Source organism: Podarcis melisellensis (genome assembly GCF_964234715.1).
Source record: "Podarcis melisellensis genome assembly, chromosome: 6".
NCBI lineage: Eukaryota > Metazoa > Chordata > Lepidosauria > Squamata > Lacertidae > Podarcis > Podarcis melisellensis.
The window spans coordinates 24,860,182-24,878,576 of record NC_138538.1 but is presented as its reverse complement, the minus strand read 5'-3'; the positions used below and the strand labels follow the sequence as shown (position 1 = coordinate 24,878,576).

The 18,395-nt window shown below is 41.2% G+C and overlaps 1 protein-coding gene across 4 annotated transcripts in view; it reads left to right on the top strand.

The window, feature by feature from the left end:
- Positions 1-16,900, top strand: part of DHX35 (DEAH-box helicase 35) — a 42,264-nt gene extending 25,364 nt beyond the window's left edge. For 2 of the 4 annotated variants that reach the window (XM_081916795.1, XM_081916797.1), the window contains exons 12-22: positions 503-713; positions 1,244-1,368; positions 3,586-3,640; positions 5,190-5,285; positions 6,372-6,466; positions 7,272-7,349; positions 8,658-8,787; positions 10,772-10,853; positions 11,411-11,482; positions 12,261-12,372; positions 15,898-16,900. In XM_081916795.1, coding sequence (XP_081772921.1) covers positions 503-713; positions 1,244-1,368; positions 3,586-3,640; positions 5,190-5,285; positions 6,372-6,466; positions 7,272-7,349; positions 8,658-8,787; positions 10,772-10,853; positions 11,411-11,482; positions 12,261-12,372; positions 15,898-15,942 — 1,101 coding nt within the window. In that variant the 3' untranslated portion in view covers positions 15,943-16,900. Of the gene's footprint in view, positions 1-502; positions 714-1,243; positions 1,369-3,585; positions 3,641-5,189; positions 5,286-6,371; positions 6,467-7,271; positions 7,350-8,657; positions 8,788-10,771; positions 10,854-11,410; positions 11,483-12,260; positions 12,400-15,897 lie in introns of all 4 variants that reach the window. The other 2 variants (XM_081916794.1, XM_081916796.1) reach the window with 1 other exon arrangement.
- Positions 16,901-18,395: the final 1,495 nt, after the last annotated feature.

Genomic DNA, 18,395 nt, shown 5'->3' with positions numbered 1-18,395 from the left:
GGTGATCCAAGGTTGAGAAGGGCTGGCTTAGAGGTTAATCATCTCTATGCTTTGCCTCTGCAGTTCATGGTAGCTCATTTATTTCCCTCAAAATGCTGAATGCAAGACTACAACCCCTGCCCTGCGACGATGCCCACCCAAGTTGTTTGTAGTGAATGTTGCTTTATTTTATCTTATTTAATTCTTTGAAGACTTTGTGCTTTTCTTCTCAGCTCCAGAGTACATATCTGCCCTTACACAAATTAACGGCTCTCTATTTTGCAGCACCTTCAGGGGTTTTTTTGTGTGTGTGTGCTTAGTTCTTTTCTTTAATGCAGCTTTTCAGGCAAGCATTATTGCTGCTAGCCTAACCACTCCTAGAAAACTTTTTGAATTAGAGTCCCATTATTGTGATTCCCCCTTTATATCAAACTTTTTCTGCTTTTATTTTCTTAAACTTAGCTAGTCAGGAATCAGCAAGCATAATAAATCCCAAACAAACTGGCTTTCTTTATTCTTTCAGGTGATAGTGGCCACTAATATTGCAGAAACGTCCATCACAATCAATGGAATTTCATTTGTGATTGACTGTGGCTTTGTGAAACTCCGTGCGTATAATCCAAAAACAGCTATTGAATGCCTTGTGGTTGTCCCAGTATCAAAGGCCTCTGCCAATCAGAGAGCAGGTCGTGCAGGCCGGAACCGCTCAGGAAAATGCTACAGACTTTACACAGGTGAAGTGTGTGTAACACTTAAAGCTTTGCTCTTTTGTTTGTGGCTTGGGTGGCACTGTACTTAAAAATATTTCCTTTCCTCTTCAGTGGGGTCCCCTGACCCACCAGCTTGCTGTATTTGGGGCTGGGTGTGGGCACCAGGGATTGCCCAGGTGAGAAGGGATGGGAAAATCCCTTTCCATCAGTTTCCCTCTGTTTACATTTCTCAGAAACATTCACTTTGCAGGCCTTTTTCACCTGATTCAAACCCTTCCACCTCTGATTCTACATGCTTGACATGTTCAATACTCGCTTTTGCATTTAGATAAAAATTCTCAGGCACCAGATACTGCAAAATTACCTTCTTCAAACACCTTTTGCCAACATCGTCTTGTTTAGTTAAGTTGTCGTGTTTATCTCAATTCCTTACTAAGCATAATTGTTAACATTAGGAATGACTTGTGTGTTTTTGTTCTTTCTTAACTTCTGGAATGTTGTCGAGGTTTTTGACTTAAAAAATTTGCATTTTAAAACATGTGCCCTCTTCACAGAGGAAGACTTTGAGAAGTTGCCACAGTCCACCATTCCCGAGATGCAGCGCAGTAACCTGGCACCAGTCATCTTGCAGCTCAAGGCTTTAGGAATTGACAATGTGCTTAGATTTCCTTTCCTCTCAGTAAGTATGGGATTCTTGTGTAATTTTTCTGTGTTCTGTGGTTTGTCAACTTTGTCTACACGGTATAAGCCATTTTACAAGGACTCCAAGGTCTGCTGTCCTGTTGTGTTCACGGGGACCACATGCATATCTTCCTGTTAAATGCCAGATTAAGAAGTGTTCCTTTATGTTCCCTTTTGTTTCTGCATGTCTCATGGCTCTTTCAGAATAAAGGTTCTAAATGCCTGCAGGCTATAAGGAGAAAGGTTAAAAAGAGCTTGTAAGTCGTGAATGTTATCTGAATATTACTAGTAGGTAGCAGACCATCAGAGGCCAATGGTTCATAGCCTAGTAACTATTGCTCTGACACCCAGGAAGTAGGATAGGGTGGACCTAACACCAAGGTCGAGTGTTTGCCCAACTCCTTCTGAAGAGCCCTGTGTTTTTAGTAAAGAAAGCAAGAACCTCGGGAACCTCCACAGAAAAAATAAAAATAAAGCATCCATTTTCAGATGGCTTTCCAATCCAGTGCTGCTGTTTTGTTAATTCACGCAGTGGAACTTACCCTACCTTTGCTCTGCCCTGCAGCCTCTCTGGTGCAGACAATGTTGGTGTTATTGGCAATAGGCTGCTTGGTGGTTGTGGTTTTAATTGTAAACTACTTTGAGATGCTGAATAGCCAAGAAAGTGGTATATAATGATAAATATATAGATCTGTTAACTAGATTTTGCAATCGCTTCCCATGTTTAGTTTGTGATTAAACGTTATTTGCTGAATGGGGACATCTAGGGGTCTTCATGGCTACCAACATGCTGCAGCATGCAGAATATAGAGTAACCCGGGACTGAATAGCCTTTGGTCACAGCAGCGCTGTTCAGGTTCCACATGCCCAGAGCACTCTGTCTTGGAGCAGCACAGCACCCTGGACTTGTTCTGACCAGGAGCCATTGAAATTGCACTGAACAAATATAGTCAGTTCCAACAGAGAGAGTTTGTGGTGATGTCGCATGGAAAGATGTTGCATTAGTCTAGCACAGATGAGTTGTGCATTGTGCCCTTGCGGGCAGCTTTGGCAGATGATTCACTAAAATTTTATTTTGCTCTGATTCCGTCTCATACAAGTCCAGTGTCTCTTTGCTTCCTGATTCTTTTCATCCCAGCCTTCAATACCAGTCTCTGGCCAAAGTTTTGGAGCACATGGTTCTAGGTTTTGCAGTGTTCCCCCTGTCATCCCTTCAACACACTCCAGCTGTCACGAGCAATTTAATAAAACATATATATTAAATGTAAGCATATTTGTACTGTTCAAATAATTTTCCCCACTAGCAGGATTTTGATGTAGCTTTCTAAATCTTTGGATTTGTTAGATCCTATATATAACTTCCATTTTCCAGTGCCACCTTATCCTTGCAGTTCTGGAATATTTAAAGTTTCTGGTTTTGTACTTAATATTTGGACTTCAGTGCTTTATGTGCCTCCACAAGGCAGTTCTGAAACTCTGTTCATGTTAATCAGGGGTCACCAGCTTTTTTTTAATGTAGTGTGCAGCCGTCACAAAATGTGGGCATGGCATAACACAAAATGGCTGCCACAACTAAAAGAGCAAAAAAAGAAAGAAAGGGGACCACAAAATGGTGCAGCCATTCTTCCTCCTATCAGCTGCCCCATCAATAGTGGGGAAATGAACCCACATCAGAGAGAAGCTGTTTGTATCTTGCATTGAATAAAATGTAGACATGTTTAAGGGAGCTTGTTTAATTAAAAGAGGCTGAGGCACTGTGGACAAGAACTAAGCAGGAAAGCCAAACAGTCTATTGTGGATTTTTACTGAGAACGTTTATGGGTGCCATGAAAGGTACTGGCACTTGGCAGGCACCGAGTTGAAGACACCTGAGCTAACCATTTGAGTGCAAGGCTCTAGTGTGCTGAGATGTTATCCAGCATGACTGCTAGAGAAATTTGTCTCGAGTAGCTAGCAAAACCAGAGGATTTTGAAGTCTTGATGTTCACAGCCTGTACAAGGCTATGAAGCAGTGTTGACCTGCATGGCTCACAACTCTTTTCAGGAAATATCTAAAAAAGTTTTCGACCGTGAAATACCTGCAGGCATAAGCGGGACCTGAGTGAGCCCTTGGGAGCACATGGGAGCCCTTATCTGTGTCCCTTGAGTTGATTGTAATGTAATAAATGTCCTTACAGTAGGCAGAACAAATGGTATGTATGTGTTTTCCCCCCAGCCTCCACCTGCTCAGTCAATGGTGCAAGCTTTGGAGCTGCTCTATGCATTAGGAGGTAAGGTTCCTCTGCTGATTTCCGTCATTTTCCAGCTGAATTGTGCACCATTGCCAGCAATGCTGTTAAGTTCATTAAGGCCCTGCACTTTAGACTTAACTCCAAAATGTTAAAAGGAAAACTGAAATGTAATAGTGGACTTTTATTGTTAGCATCTCATGAAGAGCACGTCAGGCTTTTGAGATGCTGGGAGATAATGCGTTTTCTTTAAACAAGGTATTGTGGTTTCAAGATAGTCATTTATCTCCTCAATCACTGTCTGAGTCCAGTTTCCATGCTCAGATTTTCTGCAGTTGCTTTCACATTGTGTTCCCATAATAATAATTCTGTTTGGTTCATATGGAGACACATGTGCAAGGCAAGCCGCTGATGGATTTTCATGGGTGGTTTACAAGTACAGACATGTGAACAAGCCTTTCTCATTATATAGTCCGTTGGAGTGATTGAGAATTATAATAAGTAAAGCAGTCATTCAAGGTGTGGGGTTTTCATTAGAACACTCTCTCTTTCCTATTCTTAGCCTATATGGATATTGACTATATAGTTTTTATATAAAAGAAGGCACTAACTGGCATTCATATAGCCAAATTTGGGAGTGATAGCTAGGCCCCTGTTAGCCTTGGCTGTTAGTAGCTTTGGCTGTTAGTAGCTTTAGCTAGATGCTCCAGGAGCCCTCTTTGTCCTCTGTGATAATACTTATAATCTGAGGTTGCTATCAGATCTATTTGCAAAGCACGCATAATTAAATCCTTCAGTAAAAGAAGTAAGGGTGTGTTATATATGTGCCGCTACAAGATCAGAGACCATGTGAGGCAGCTACCTTGCGGCAGCTGGGAAGATACGGTCTGGTCAGTAGCTGAATGGGAGACAGCATGGGAGTACCGTGTTTACCACCTTAACTCCGTGGTAGAAGAAGGGTGGGCTTAAATGTAGTAAAATAAAAATGCATCTGATTTGCCTCATGGATGAAGTCAGTACAGTGGTACCTTGGGTTAAGTACTTAATTCATTCCGAACCTGAAACTGAATTAAGTACTTAATTCATTCTGAACCTGAAACTGTTCTCAACCTGAAGCACCACTTTAGCTAATGGGGCCTCCTGCTGCCGCTGCGTGGATGCTGCACAATTTCTGTTCTCATCCTGAAGCAAAGTTCTTAACCCGAGGTACTATTTCTGGGTTAGCGGAGTTTGTAACCTGAAGGGTACTACAGGTACCACTGTAGTGGTATTCAGGCTGCTTCTTTTGGCTTACTGGTAGAGTTAATAAACAGCAGCTTGTTTATAATCCAATGGAGTGCCCAAGAAACCCATCTTGCATGCTGCAGAATGTCTCGTTTCTGATTCTCCCAGCAGCTCACAGTTTCTGCTTTTTAGGCGCAGGAATAAATTTTAGCTAGAATTTTAGTTCCGCAGAATAGTACATGCAGTATTGCAATACCTCTCTGGAGAGAGTCATGCCTATAATTAATTTGTTTTGAAATACTTTATAACCCTGTGTTGAGTCATCAGTATGTATTTGCATTTTATATTGCTGCTGTTTTTCCTGCAGGGCTTGATAAATATTGCCGCCTCACGGAACCTCTTGGAATCAGGATAGCTGAGTTTCCTTTGAACCCCATGTTTGCAAAGATGCTCCTAGAATCAGGTAATGCCAGTGTCATGCAACTGTAAATCAGCTTGTGTATCGTTAGTCCAGCTTAATATGCTGTAGGTCTCCCAGTGACTTCTATGTTGTGGTACGTGGCATACAAGTGCCATAAATAAATCCACCTCTATTGTATTTGTTTTTGTTGCTGTAAACTGATTATTTGTTGTTTGAGCTGGATACCATAATGTGAACAAATGAGTCTTTGAATGCCGGATGCAACAGAGAATAGTGAAGAAAGTAGTTTGCATACCTAGGTTTTACATTGAGCTGGAAGCCTTTAATCCACTGCATGGCTCTGGAGATGCAACAGGCAACGCCACAGTAGATGGTATTAGATTGCTGCCAGAATCTCAAGCAATATGGGATTTTAGTTGGATTATCTTCTGTGTGGTTGCTAGTGATGAGCAGACATCCTGCACTCCCTGCCTCAACTTGCTTGAGAACTGAACATGTGTGTTAAATAAATGTAGTCCATCAACAGCTGCTGTTCTGGTATTTGGCCTGCTATCACTATGTTATTGTTATTATTATTTAATTAAATTTATATACTGCCTTTTATCCGAAGATCACAGGGCTGTTTACAGGATGTTCTATCCTAGAAAATAGCTGCTTCAACAAGCATTTTGAAATGACATTTAGAGTTTCTGTTCTCCACTACATAGCAGAAGCAAAATATTAGGATTGTATCCAGGAATAGCATCTGGCTAGCAAAAGTTTTTCCGCTTGCACAAAGTGAGGCACCCCATTTCCGCCAGTCCCTCGAACCCATTGCAGCCCTCTATGCTATATCCCATACAGTTCCAGGGGGTCACCTAGCCTTTAGAGAGGCTTTTTTTTGGTGGGAAGAGGGACTGTATTAAGTTAGAGGGATTGGTGAAAACTGGGTGCCCTGCCCTGCAGAAGCACTTCTCTTAGATGGAGCCACCACTTTATATAACCCATAGTGTTTCCTGTCATATAGTTCTTTGAGAGCTGCTATAGCTATTTTTAATATAGCACGTGTGAGGAATATAAAATTTTCTCAATGTGCTTTGTGTTGTCAGTGTAAAAGTAAAGTTCCTTCTCCCTAAATTCATTTTGCAGGGAATTTTGGCTGCTCACAGGAGATCCTGAGCATTGCAGCCATGATGCAGATCCAGAATATCTTTATGATTCCTCCAAACCAAAAGACACAAGCTGTAAGTGCCATTTCTGAACTCAGCTCTGTTACACTGGAAAGAGCCACTGGAACTCACTGCCCAGGAAATCTGTTTGCCGCCACTGCTTAACTGGTGTTGCAATACAAACCGAAAAAATGTTGTTCCAGCAGTTCTGTTGCCTTGGTCTCATTATTTCTGGCTCTTTCAGTTCTGTTGTTTTCATATGATGCTTCTTGCTTTGCATTTTAATTGTGATTGCTATTTAATCTTTGCTGCTGTTAACCACCTTGGGCATATTTTGCAAGAAGTGGAAAGGTGCAATATAATATTTTTTGAGTGAGCTACTTGCTTTCAGGATGTGGGGAAAGGAATGAAATACTCATTTAAACTTTTTCTGAGAGGTTGGAAAATGAATGATTCTGTAGCTAAAGAGATTATTCCACTAAAAAAATGTTGGACAGACATACAAATTACGTCTAAGTTGAAAACATTGTACTACATTTATTTGTGCATACCTTCTAGTGGCAAGTGGTGAGCATGTTTAACTTTCCCCCAAAGATTTATTAGAAATACATAGTAGTTTTAAATACTGGGTATGTGTACTATTTCCCTTAAAAATGCTTTTAACAAAATAATGTTATTCATAGAAGAAATTGTAAGTACTAAATGCGGAAAGGAATAAGCAGTGACGCTAGATGCACTGAAAATTGTAAAGGTTGAGGATTCTGTTCTCAAATTGGTTCACAAATGGAGTCCTACTGATATTGCTGAATATGGTTCCTGTCTAAAGGGTGTCTGTGGGGTTTTGTTGTTGCTGCTTTACCAAAATGTTCCTCCTTTTCAGATCAGAGAACACAGAAAATTTGCTGTGGAGGAAGGTGACCATCTCACTATGCTTAATGCATATGAAGCCTTTATAAAAGTAAGTCAGCTCAAAAGAAGGTACGAGATTTTTGCCGGCCTTGAATCCAGTTGTTGTGGATGTTAGAAGTTTGGGGACATCCAACATAGCAATTAATAGGATCAGATGTGCGTTGTGAGCGAAGCAAAGTCAGTTCTGGTTTTGATGTAGGCAGGGAGTTGTGCAGAGCCCTAAAGCTCTACTTAGTTTGATCGGAGAATATATTAATCTAAATCAAGCTAGGTTTGTCCTGGGGTGTAAAATCACAGCCCTACTGGTGTGTTTATTGTTAGATGTATTTAAAGCATTAGAGTACGTTACCAAAAGCCCCATTCAGCCATTCTTGGAATTCAGAGAATGGATATTATGACAATACATTCTGAAGTTTATTTGGCAGTGAAGACTAGGAACTTGTGTGTATGTTGTGATATTTAAAACAAATGATGAGGCTCTCAAGTTTCACACACACACACCAGGTCCTCTGCTAATCCATGACCTTGTAAAATATTTGTTTACCATCATGTTTGCTTACACTTGAAGTGTAAAATAATAATAATAATGCTTTGACTGCAGAATTCCCTCATCTATAATGGCTTTGTCAACTAAAATTTAGATTCAGAATGAAAAGAATTTTGATAGTGGCACACATAATTCCTCACAACATTAGAACCTGGGGTCATCCAGTGAAACTGAATATTAGTTAACTTTTGTCTGTCCTGAATCTTCTATGTCTACACAGAACATATTTAAACTCCGGAATTTGCTACCACCAGATATGGTAATGGCCACTAAATTGAATGACTTTGAATGTGGTTAAGACAAATTCACAGAGGACAAGGCTCTTAATGGCTACTAGCCATTATGATGGTGCTGCCTCTGATATTGGAGGCAGTTTGCTCCTGAACACCAGTTGTTGCAGATCATAAGTGGGAAAAGTTCTTTTCAGCTCCTATTTCTGGCCTTCCCATAGGCATCTTGTTGGTCACAGTGAGAATAACCTACTGGCCTAGATGTGTCTTTTATCTGATTCAGCCAGGCTCTTCTTAACATTCCTAACATGAGATTTCCCCAGGATCAACTGATATGTTTGAAATGGAGGAGTAGCTAAGTACCAGAGTCTCCTTTCCAGATTCCGGCCTTCAGCATGACCTGTTCTTGCCAGGAGAGTTGTAGGATTTTAGACTGATCTGTTGCAAACTGATTTTTGGCTGGTGCATGCATCCCCACTCACATAATATTAGGAAAAGAAACCTGGAGATAAAGTCAGAGCTAACACCTTTATAAAAACAAGCTTTTTAAGGTCGTTCAGCTGTTCGTTTTTCTTTGCAGCACAACAAGAGTTCCCAGTGGTGTCAAGATCACTTTCTGAATTATAAAGGTCTTGTCCGAGCCACAACTGTGAGAGAGCAGCTGAAAAAACTTCTTGTCAAGTTCAAAGTACCAAAAAAGTCCAGTGAAGGTATGAGCAAGAGAGAAGAGATCTTGGCAATTTCTTATTTATTGCCTATACTCTGTTATTGCCCCAGAATTGCCAACTGTGAGCTGCATGGGAGCTTCACAACATTTGTAGCATTGGTTTCTTTCCATTGTGCGTTAATCCAGTGGTGGCTGTCTGCTGATGGAAGAGAATGCATTAACAGAATGTGGCAATTTGTGGTGGTCTCCCAATCTTCCTTTAGCCCATTCCCACTCTAAATCTGCTCCAGATAGTTGAGGGACCTTCCAGAGCAGATTTAGTGTGGCATAGGGGACAAAATTACCGCCTCCTGTTTTTCTGAATGAAGGCCTTCCGTCAGTGGACAGTCACCGTTGGATTCCACCGTTGGATTTTTTTAGCATGATCTTTTTTATCCATTTGCTTTACACTGCTTCAGTGATGTATATTGTGTTTTTACTACTGTAAAAGCTTTCTAATGTACTAAGTGTAGAGCACCTATTCCTCACTTTTGCATTCATTTCAGTCTTTGTATAACAAGCTTGAATATTTATTTAAACCCATGAGTTCTGGAAACTGGGATAGACTTTATTAGCTTTGCAGACAGCCCTTTTGGCATCTGAGACTTCCCTCTTCCTCGCAAAGTCTATTTATGTTTGACTAGATTATATGTTGCATTGGGGGCGGGGGGAGCCAGGCAACAGTATAGTGTATTGTGGAAACAGAAGTGAACACACCTAACCAGAAAAATTGCTTAAGCAGGAAGGTGCTTATTAAAGAGAACACAATAATCAGAAGCATGCTCGGCATAAGTTAAACGCGTACATACCTTGGAGCCAGGTGTGTGTGATTGTAAACATAAAGGGCATACATGATAAATGTAATCACAGGGAAATTGTTATTAAGATTTATTCTTCACCCTTCAATTAAGTTATCAGGATAGCTAACAAAAACCCAGTTCTGTAGTACAATACAATAAAATATAACCCGCCATAGTACTTGAAGTTCAGTGTATGTTAAAACTACTGAAATTGTAGGTGATATTCAACTACGTTTTACTCAGAGGAAGCTCATTGAAATTAATTAACATGACTTAGTGTGCTCTGAGTAAAACTTGCATACCGCCCTATGTATGTAAAAACAAAAAACAAAAAACCCCCAAACAGGTCTGGAAGAATGCTTCCCTCCTCCTCTTTTTGTTAAACAGTTGCCACAGTAAGGAAAAGCTTAGGGCAGATGCATGTAGTGATTTTTGTTGTTTTAATGAAAAGCAGATGTCGATTTCAGCAGATGAATTGTGCACACACACACACACGAAGGGATAGGAGCTTAGCGACTTTTCATCTGGCTCCCCCCCCCCCCGCCCCTTCACTCCCTCAGCTCCTTTTTCACCTAGGTAGAAAGGATATGTGCCTGTATTATTTCCCTTTGCAAGTGGAAGAGCAGCTGGGGGGAGGGAGTGGTGTTGAACAGAAAACCGGCAGTAGAGAAAGGTTAAGCATCCCCTACCATTCTATTCTCAAAATGTCAGCCTCCTACAGCTGGTTTTTGTTCAACCTTTTTAAAAAAAAAAACCCCAGACAATGTGTTACATGTGTTTGCCATGCAAAATTTAGTTTGGTCCTTCCAAAAGATGTCCGAGATCTGTCACATCTCAGAAAGTGATTTCCACAGATAAATGATCAGCTCCACCTATTTTATCTGGTTGTGATAACAATTCAATCATCTATTGAGCTTCAAAAGAGATAAAACAGCTATGTGATGCTTGATATCCCAAATAATGAGCACTAAACTAAGTGAAATTTTAAAAATTCCTTCAGAGTTCCACTCCCCCCTCCTGCTCGTTTGCGATCATTTGACTAGGCACTTAATTTGCCCTTGACCATTGGCCACACTGGCTGAAGTTGATGTGAGTTGTAGTCCGAAACATTTGAAGCACACAATGTTGGAGAAAGCTGGTGTTATCTGATGAGCTTTGTGGAATGACTGGTCCATTTCCTCCTTTTAGGAGATCCAGACCCTGTTCTAAGGTGTATAGTTTCTGGATTCTTTGCTAATGCAGCCAGATTTCACTCTACCGGAGCATACAGGTAAATGTGAGGTTTGTTGTGATAAGCATCCCAAAATGAAAAAAACAACAACACTGCCCTGGCTTTACTAGTGATAATTACTGTAGTTCAGGCCTCTGAGAGTAAGGGGAAGATAAAAGGGAACATAGTGGGGCCATATAGATCAGAATTGTCTTTAAATCCTTTCAAAGGGTTCATTGGAAAGCCAGTAGCCATAAAAAAATAATGATGCTTCCTTGTCAGTACCATCAGCTAGTAATACGTCAGGTTGAAACAAATTGGCATTCTGTCTCCTGGCTTAGTTGAGCTTCAACAGCTTAGAAGAGACTGGAAAAAACTTGAAGCAGTCCACTAAGTGGACTGAGCAATATTTCAGGCGAATAAGAGGTAAAGAAAGGTATTTCAAAGGCACCAATAAATAAACAAGCTTCCAGGTCAGTTTTCAGCATCCTTTGATAGTTTTGCTTATCTAAGATCAGGCTTATAACTGAGGGGGGAAAGGTGTATTTTTAGGCACAGTCCCATTGCTGTGTAATGAATAAATATTATAAGTCTAAAATAATTGTTGTTCTTTCAAGGACTATTCGCGATGACCATGAACTTTATATACACCCCACCTCAGTGCTGTATGCAGAGAAGCCTCCTCGTTGGTATGTTGAAAAGGTTTTCATTAGCGTGCTGGTTGAGCTTAACACTCTACATCGTTGAGAGTTGCTTCTTTCACAGAACACAGCCCATCTGGTAGATTGTGGCTTCAGAATACATGCTGTACTCTTCATTCCGCACTAACATCGAGAAAAAGCGATAAAGGTAGATGGAGCACTACCAGCAACAAGTTGTAGACGTTGTTGCATGACTGGGAAGCCAAGTAGCTGGTTTCCCCCTCCCAAACAGCAGGATCAAGAAGCTTGTGATCTGAGAAGGTGTAAACATTTGCTTCCATGACAGTGGGGAGGTTTGTAATGCCTTTACAAAGGCATGCATGTGAAATTCAGCATATCTTGTGCATATCCTCCAATTTTGAAGGATGATGCAATGAGCAATAACCGGTAGTGCTGCCTTTGTGTTTTGATTGTGGTATAAAAACGTACACTTGCATTAGATGGTTTTCCAACCATTGGGAATGACATTCCAGGCTCGCTAGTAACCCAATCCACATCAAGTCATAAGAAGAAGGTAGGCAACATAGAGAGGGATCTTTTATATAGGGAATTCAGGTGGGAACATGCATAAAGATGGTGGTATTCATATTTTATACATAGTAAACCCATTGAAATTAATGGACCTGGCTAAGTCAGGTCTGCTCTCAGTGAAACTTTTGAATTAAGGCTAGGTGTCTAGATCTTGAAACCTTTCCAATGCAATATTAAGTGGGAATGTATCCAAATGTTCTCTTAGTGGATGTGCCTTTTCTTGCTGTATTTTTAGGGTTGTCTACAATGAAGTCATGCAGACCTCAAAGTATTACATGCGAGACGTGACAGCAATTGAATCTGCTTGGCTATTGGAACTGGCCCCTCACTTTTACCAGCAAGGAACGGTACGGACTCGGCATAGCCTCCAAACGGTACCATTGCCGTATTGGCAGCTCTTGTTATTCTATGCTTTTACCTGTGCTTGCAAAATGGGTTTGCATAAAGTATATCCCCTCTCCCTACCACCCCAGCTTTTGCTTGTATTTATTTAATTGTTTGAAAGTTACCAATAATTAATGAAACTCTGTTCCAGATAAAGATTACTCTATATCACAATATTATGCAGATAAATTAACTTAAAATCACAATATTTCTTCTAGCAGTGCCTCATGGGATAAGTAGTCCAAGTTTTAGTGTATCTGTTGCCCAAAGCTCCGACCAGTTTGTACACCACAGCTATCGCAACACAGTGCCTCCAACTGGTCTGGAAGAGTTTGATGATCAATTGTATCAAAGGCTTTGAGAGGTCTAGCCGTATGAAAAGGATTGTGCTCCCTCACTTGAGTTCTCGGTACAAATAATCCACCAGAGCAGTTTCTGTTGAGAACAGTGGTCTGAAAGCTAAGTGATAATGGATCTAGAAAAATCAGTTTCACACGAATATCTGCTCCTTGCATTTTCAATGTTATACGGCACTACAGTAACCATATGCATCCCGGTACACAAAACCTGTATGCTTGGGCAGTGTGTGAACCCATCCTGAAATTATTGATATTGTCTGCTTTGTATCCTGTAATGCATTCAAATTGATTGTGCTGCAGAACATTAAAAAGTTCTGGAAGTGGTTTTGGCCACTTAGCAAAAGTGTTTCAGGTATGGTTTGAGAAGGAAATGAGCCAACACCACAATTATATTAAATCTTCGAGGAATCCGGTATCTGTAATTGAGTTGATAGCACTAAAATATTCCAATATTGTGCCTCCCTGTGTCACATATAAAGTGGTTCCTTTAACTACACAGCAGTTATGCAAATCATTATTCCATTACTTAATCAAAAGTAACTGGCAATTGCTATAGTAATTGCTCATAATTATCATAGCTTCATATTATATGACTCCATAGGCATGTTGTACCTCCTTGTATGACTAGAAATTCTGGCAGAGACTTCTCAGTGAAAAGGCTGGCACAATTTAAAAATAATATCAGTTATGTGTGATTGGTCAGAATTACACAAATATAAGGAAATTTGTTAAATTGAGTATTTGTTCAATGTTAGTTATATACGGAGTAGATTCATTTAAGTTAATGGAAATGGTTAACCTAAGTCTGTTGTTTTCACTGTGTCTACTCTAAATAGATAGATAGATAGATAGATAGATTCTTTATTGTCATTACACAAGTGCAACGAAATTGGATGCCATCCCTTAAAAACAACAAAAGCAAAACAACAACAACAACCAAACAAACCACATTCCAGCCACACCCACACCCACACCCATCAAACTCCCAGGTCACACTATCGAGTTACAGCATTCAAAAAGGCCACAGCTCTTGGATAGAAACTATTTTTCAGTCTATTTGTCCTTGACTTGATGTTTCTATATCTCCTGCCAGAAGGCAGTAGTGCAAACAGACTGTATCCCGGGTGAGATGAATCCTGCAGGATGTTGTTTGCTTTCCTAAGACAACGGGAACTGTACAGTTCTTCCAAAGATGGGAGAGGATGACCAATAATCCTTTGGGCTGTGGTTATGACCTTCTGGAGCACCTTCCTCTCCCTAGCTGTACAACTGGAGAACCAAGCACAAATACAGTATGTGAGAATGCTCTCTATGGAGCCTCGGTAGAAGGACACCAGCAGTCTCTCACTCAGATTGTTCTTCTTTAAAAGTCTGAGGAAATAAATTCTCTGCTGGGCCTTCTTCACCAGAGCAGTGGTATTTGCGCTCCAAGTCATGCCCTGATCGATAGTCACTCCCAAAAACCTGAATTCCGCCACCCTCTCCACCCGTTCCCCGTTGATATACAAGGGCTGAATGTCCGCCTTTTTTTCCCTGTAATCCACCACCAATTCCTTGGTCTTAGCCGTATTAAGAGCCAGATTGTTCTCTCCACACCAAACACAGAGCCGCTCCACCTCGTCCCGATAGGCGGACTCATCCCCTCCTGAAATGAGCCCCACCACCGTAGTGTCATCAGCAAACTTGATGATTTTGTTGCTGGAATAGATGATATCACTTGATGGATGCAACCCAGGGTTTTGGGAGATGGGGGCAATCTATTTTTGACTGCTTTTGTCCAGATTGGAAAATAATAGTCGTATCAGCAGGAAAACTTCTTCTTCTTTTAAAAATGCTTCCATCTTTGGACATAACACAGTCAGCAGAAGAAACTAGGAGGCTGTTCTACAATGCAGGAACTAAGGATATCTGGCTCTGTGAACCATTTGATGCAAAGTCTTTAAATTGTGAGAGTGGCATCTCCAGATACAAGAGCTCAGGTAGAAATTGTTACGTGGAGGTGTTCCCTAAGGTATCCTGAGTTCCTACCATATTGGGATGCAGCTTCCTATTTTGAAGCTCGAAAAGTAGAAATGTGAGTAACTCACATACCTACTTTTTACCACTTCTAAGAATGCGCAAAGTGACTTTAAAATAGTCGTCACCTGTTACCTGGAGCAGTGTTGTTGGTGCCACATTGTTGTATCCTACGCCACCCTGGCAGTATAAGGGTCCCCCCCCCCCCAGAAGTGATTTGGGCAGAATTTCAAGGCAGTTATTGCTACCATGCTGCGTAAATGCACTCAGATCTGTGTAACAGGCGTGATCCAGCATTTTATACCTTATGGAGTAGTGTTGGAGCAACCATAAGATGGCAGAAGCCAAATTTCTCCATGTAAAATGCAAAATAACCCTAAGGCGTACCTGCTGGTGCTAAATGCTGGAGGTTGGGTAATAGTATGCTTCTGGAGACAAAGAGAGAAGAGAAGGAATAAGACAGGCATAGGTAAACTTGGCCCTCCAGATGTTTTGGGACTACAGTTCCCATCATCTCTGACCACTGGTCCTGTTAACTAGGGATGATGGGAGTTGTAGTCCCAAAACATCTGGAGGGCTGAGTTTGCCTATGCCTTGAATAAGAGAACTCCCATAAATAGCTTGATCCCACACCACAAGCATGCACTGGAAGGCAGAAACCCTCTTCTTGAAAAGACTGGTTGGGTGCCTCTATAATGCTAGAGTTGCTGTTGGTGTGATAACCTGTTGTCTTTGCAATAAATAAAGGCATTACCCTGACAGCATTAATACTGTTATGGTAGATAACAATATAGCAGATGTTTTCCTTAAGACAAGTTATTACAAAACTCAGCAATGTTGCACGTGAGCAGAGGTGTTTTTGTGTAAGCACCTGGCAGCGAAGTCGTCTATGGCTTTTTGAATAGCACTGATTCCTATGCTGGCAATGCTGGCGGGCTTGATGTGTTTTCTCAGCTATTGCAAAACAAAATTTTAGTTGGCGTGGAGTTCCTAATGCAGGACGGAATTTGTTGCTAACATGGAGACTGATGTAGTTTGGAACAGTAAAGTATATCGCTTGGAGCATTTATGAGTTTCACGAAAACCAAAAACGATGCTTTCGTTTCTTTGCAGCACCTTTCCCTGAAAGCCAAAAGAACTAAAGTGGACGATCACTGACTCGCCGCGGCTGTCGAACTTTTCAGCGCGAGACGCAGAACCTGCCGCCAATTTGAATCTGTGCTGCTGTCCATCCAACAATTAGTTGATTAGCAACCTGACCCCACATCAACTATAACTGTTGAAATGCCTGCCTGCCAGGATCCTGTAGGGATTTTTGCATGACCAATACATTGTAACACTTAAGTAGAGCTTGCATTGTGGATATTTTTTTATCCTACAGTCTTAAATGTGATGACCGCTCCTGTCCCCCAGGGCAATTTTGCTCCTTTTAAACTAGGTAGTTTGAAACGAACAATACAAAAGAAGACATAACAAAATTGTAGGGAATTTCGCAATATGTGGATAGCAACACTTGAACCCCTTGGGGAGGAAGGGGGAGGGTGGGGGGGGAACGACACCCTCAGAATGAGGAGGTGGCGCTCAGGATCCTTTAGACCACTGTGAAAGCTGTTGGTCATCCTAGACCTGCCTGCAAATTGTAGGCAGATTTGGGACCACAAGCAAAGCCTTGAAATACCTTAATGGGTTGCAATGAAAACCTTGAAACTGTGATTGTGCCTAACTGCTGTGATTTTCCTTTTTTTGCTGTCAAGCAATAGGTTTCTAATACTTTATTGACTTTCCCTTCTTTTCTCCTTCCCATTTTTTCCCATGACTTGCTTACAAGCCGAACCTGTTTCCATAAACATGATGTGTTAACGTTCACCAAAGTTTCCCACCCACCCCAAAGTTTAAGCTCTTTTAGAGAGGAGTTTAATTGGGCAGGATGTACATTACGTTCGCAAGCAAGGTTGGATGCAAGCTGCTTGCCTTTTTGTTTCAGAATGAGAAATAACTTGAGGGGCCGCCTCTTGCTGAAATAATCTGGTTGTATTACTAACTTTTTTTGATCCTGTGGATGTTGAAAAACTGCCGTGCTGGATCTGTGGTCTTGCAAATCTTGCTTTGGAGTGAGAGTCATAGAATCATAGAATCATAGAGTTGGAAGAGACCACAAGGGCCATCGAGTCCAACCCCTGCCAAGCAGGAAACACCATCAGAGCACTCCTGACATATGGTTGTCAAGCCTCTGCTTAAAGACCTCCAAAGAAGGAGACTCCACCACACTCCCTGGCAGCAAATTCCACTGTCGAACAGCTCTTACTGTCAGGAAGTTCTTCCTAATGTTTAGGTGGAATCTTCTTTCTTGTAGTTTGGAACCATTGCTCCGTGTCCGCTTCTCTGGAGCACCAGAAAACAACCTTTCTCCATGATTGGTGGTGTCATGATTGCCACCACCAATCAGACAGTTGGCAGTTATATATTTTGCAAAAGTATAAACCTCTTTGCAGCCTGGAAGCCATCTAAGTAACATATAACAAGATAAATGGGGTGGTGGGTGGGGGAACCTGCAGAAAAAAGTGTTGACTGCATACCAGTGAGGAGTGCCATCATTAGATAGACACAGGAAGTCCTCTTTTGTTCTCCAGACTGCAGAGGAGGAAGTTGAAGAGGTGCCTTTCACCAGGAAGTTGGATAGAGGCAGGGCCACTTAGACCTCCATTGAGTGTCGAAGATACTTCCTGTTATTTCCAGACCAAAAAACCACACCATTCCTTATTCTGCTTCTGATGTCACTACAGTATAAGATTGAAAGATGATCTGTGAGGAGAAGTTGGGTCATCTCATCTCCTTATGCTTCTTAATCCCTTTCCTTGCGTGCAAATTTTCCTTGCTTCCATCCTGAATAGAGGTAATATCTGATTAGAACGAGTGCAATAAGTTTTAAGTTCCCAGCTTGCAATTTGTAGAACTGACGCGTTTTCAGGAAAAGTTCCTGTTGCTATATGAGCTAGTGAAAACTATCTGATGGTGCTGCCTTCAGGTCAGTGAACGCCAATGGGCGAAAATGCGTATAGGATACATGGTGAACTTAGCAGCTGTTATGACTACCTTCTTCAAGGGCGAAGCGTGGTCTTTGTAGCGTGCACAGGTTAAACTGCAGTTGCTGCCTTTCCACAAAAAACCCCTTTGTTGCATCAGCAATATAGTTTCAGATAAGTAAATATTTATTTTCACATAACATTTATTTTACAGTGATGTGGTTTCAATGTGTGGGTTTGGTTTTAGAACATTGGGTTGTTGTTTTTTGAATTCCTTGTTCCTTCGCCTCTTTTTAAAACATGTAAATGACAGCATTTTATTTTTTTTTACACAGAATAAGGGTCTTCCTTGCCCTGAATGTGCATTAAGAGCCACTTTTTCAGATCTTCCCTCCTATTCTGCTCCCCACAAACCTGCAAAGAAGCTTGTTCTGTCAGAATGTGGTCCACTCAGTATCTTTGTGCTGTATATATTAGCTTAACGAATTTTCATTCCCACCCCTGGAATTCTGATGCAACTGGGTTTGTCCCTCTCTTTCTCTCTCTCTGTATGTGAACTCTGTAGAGCCGGGGTTGTCTTTTTATTTT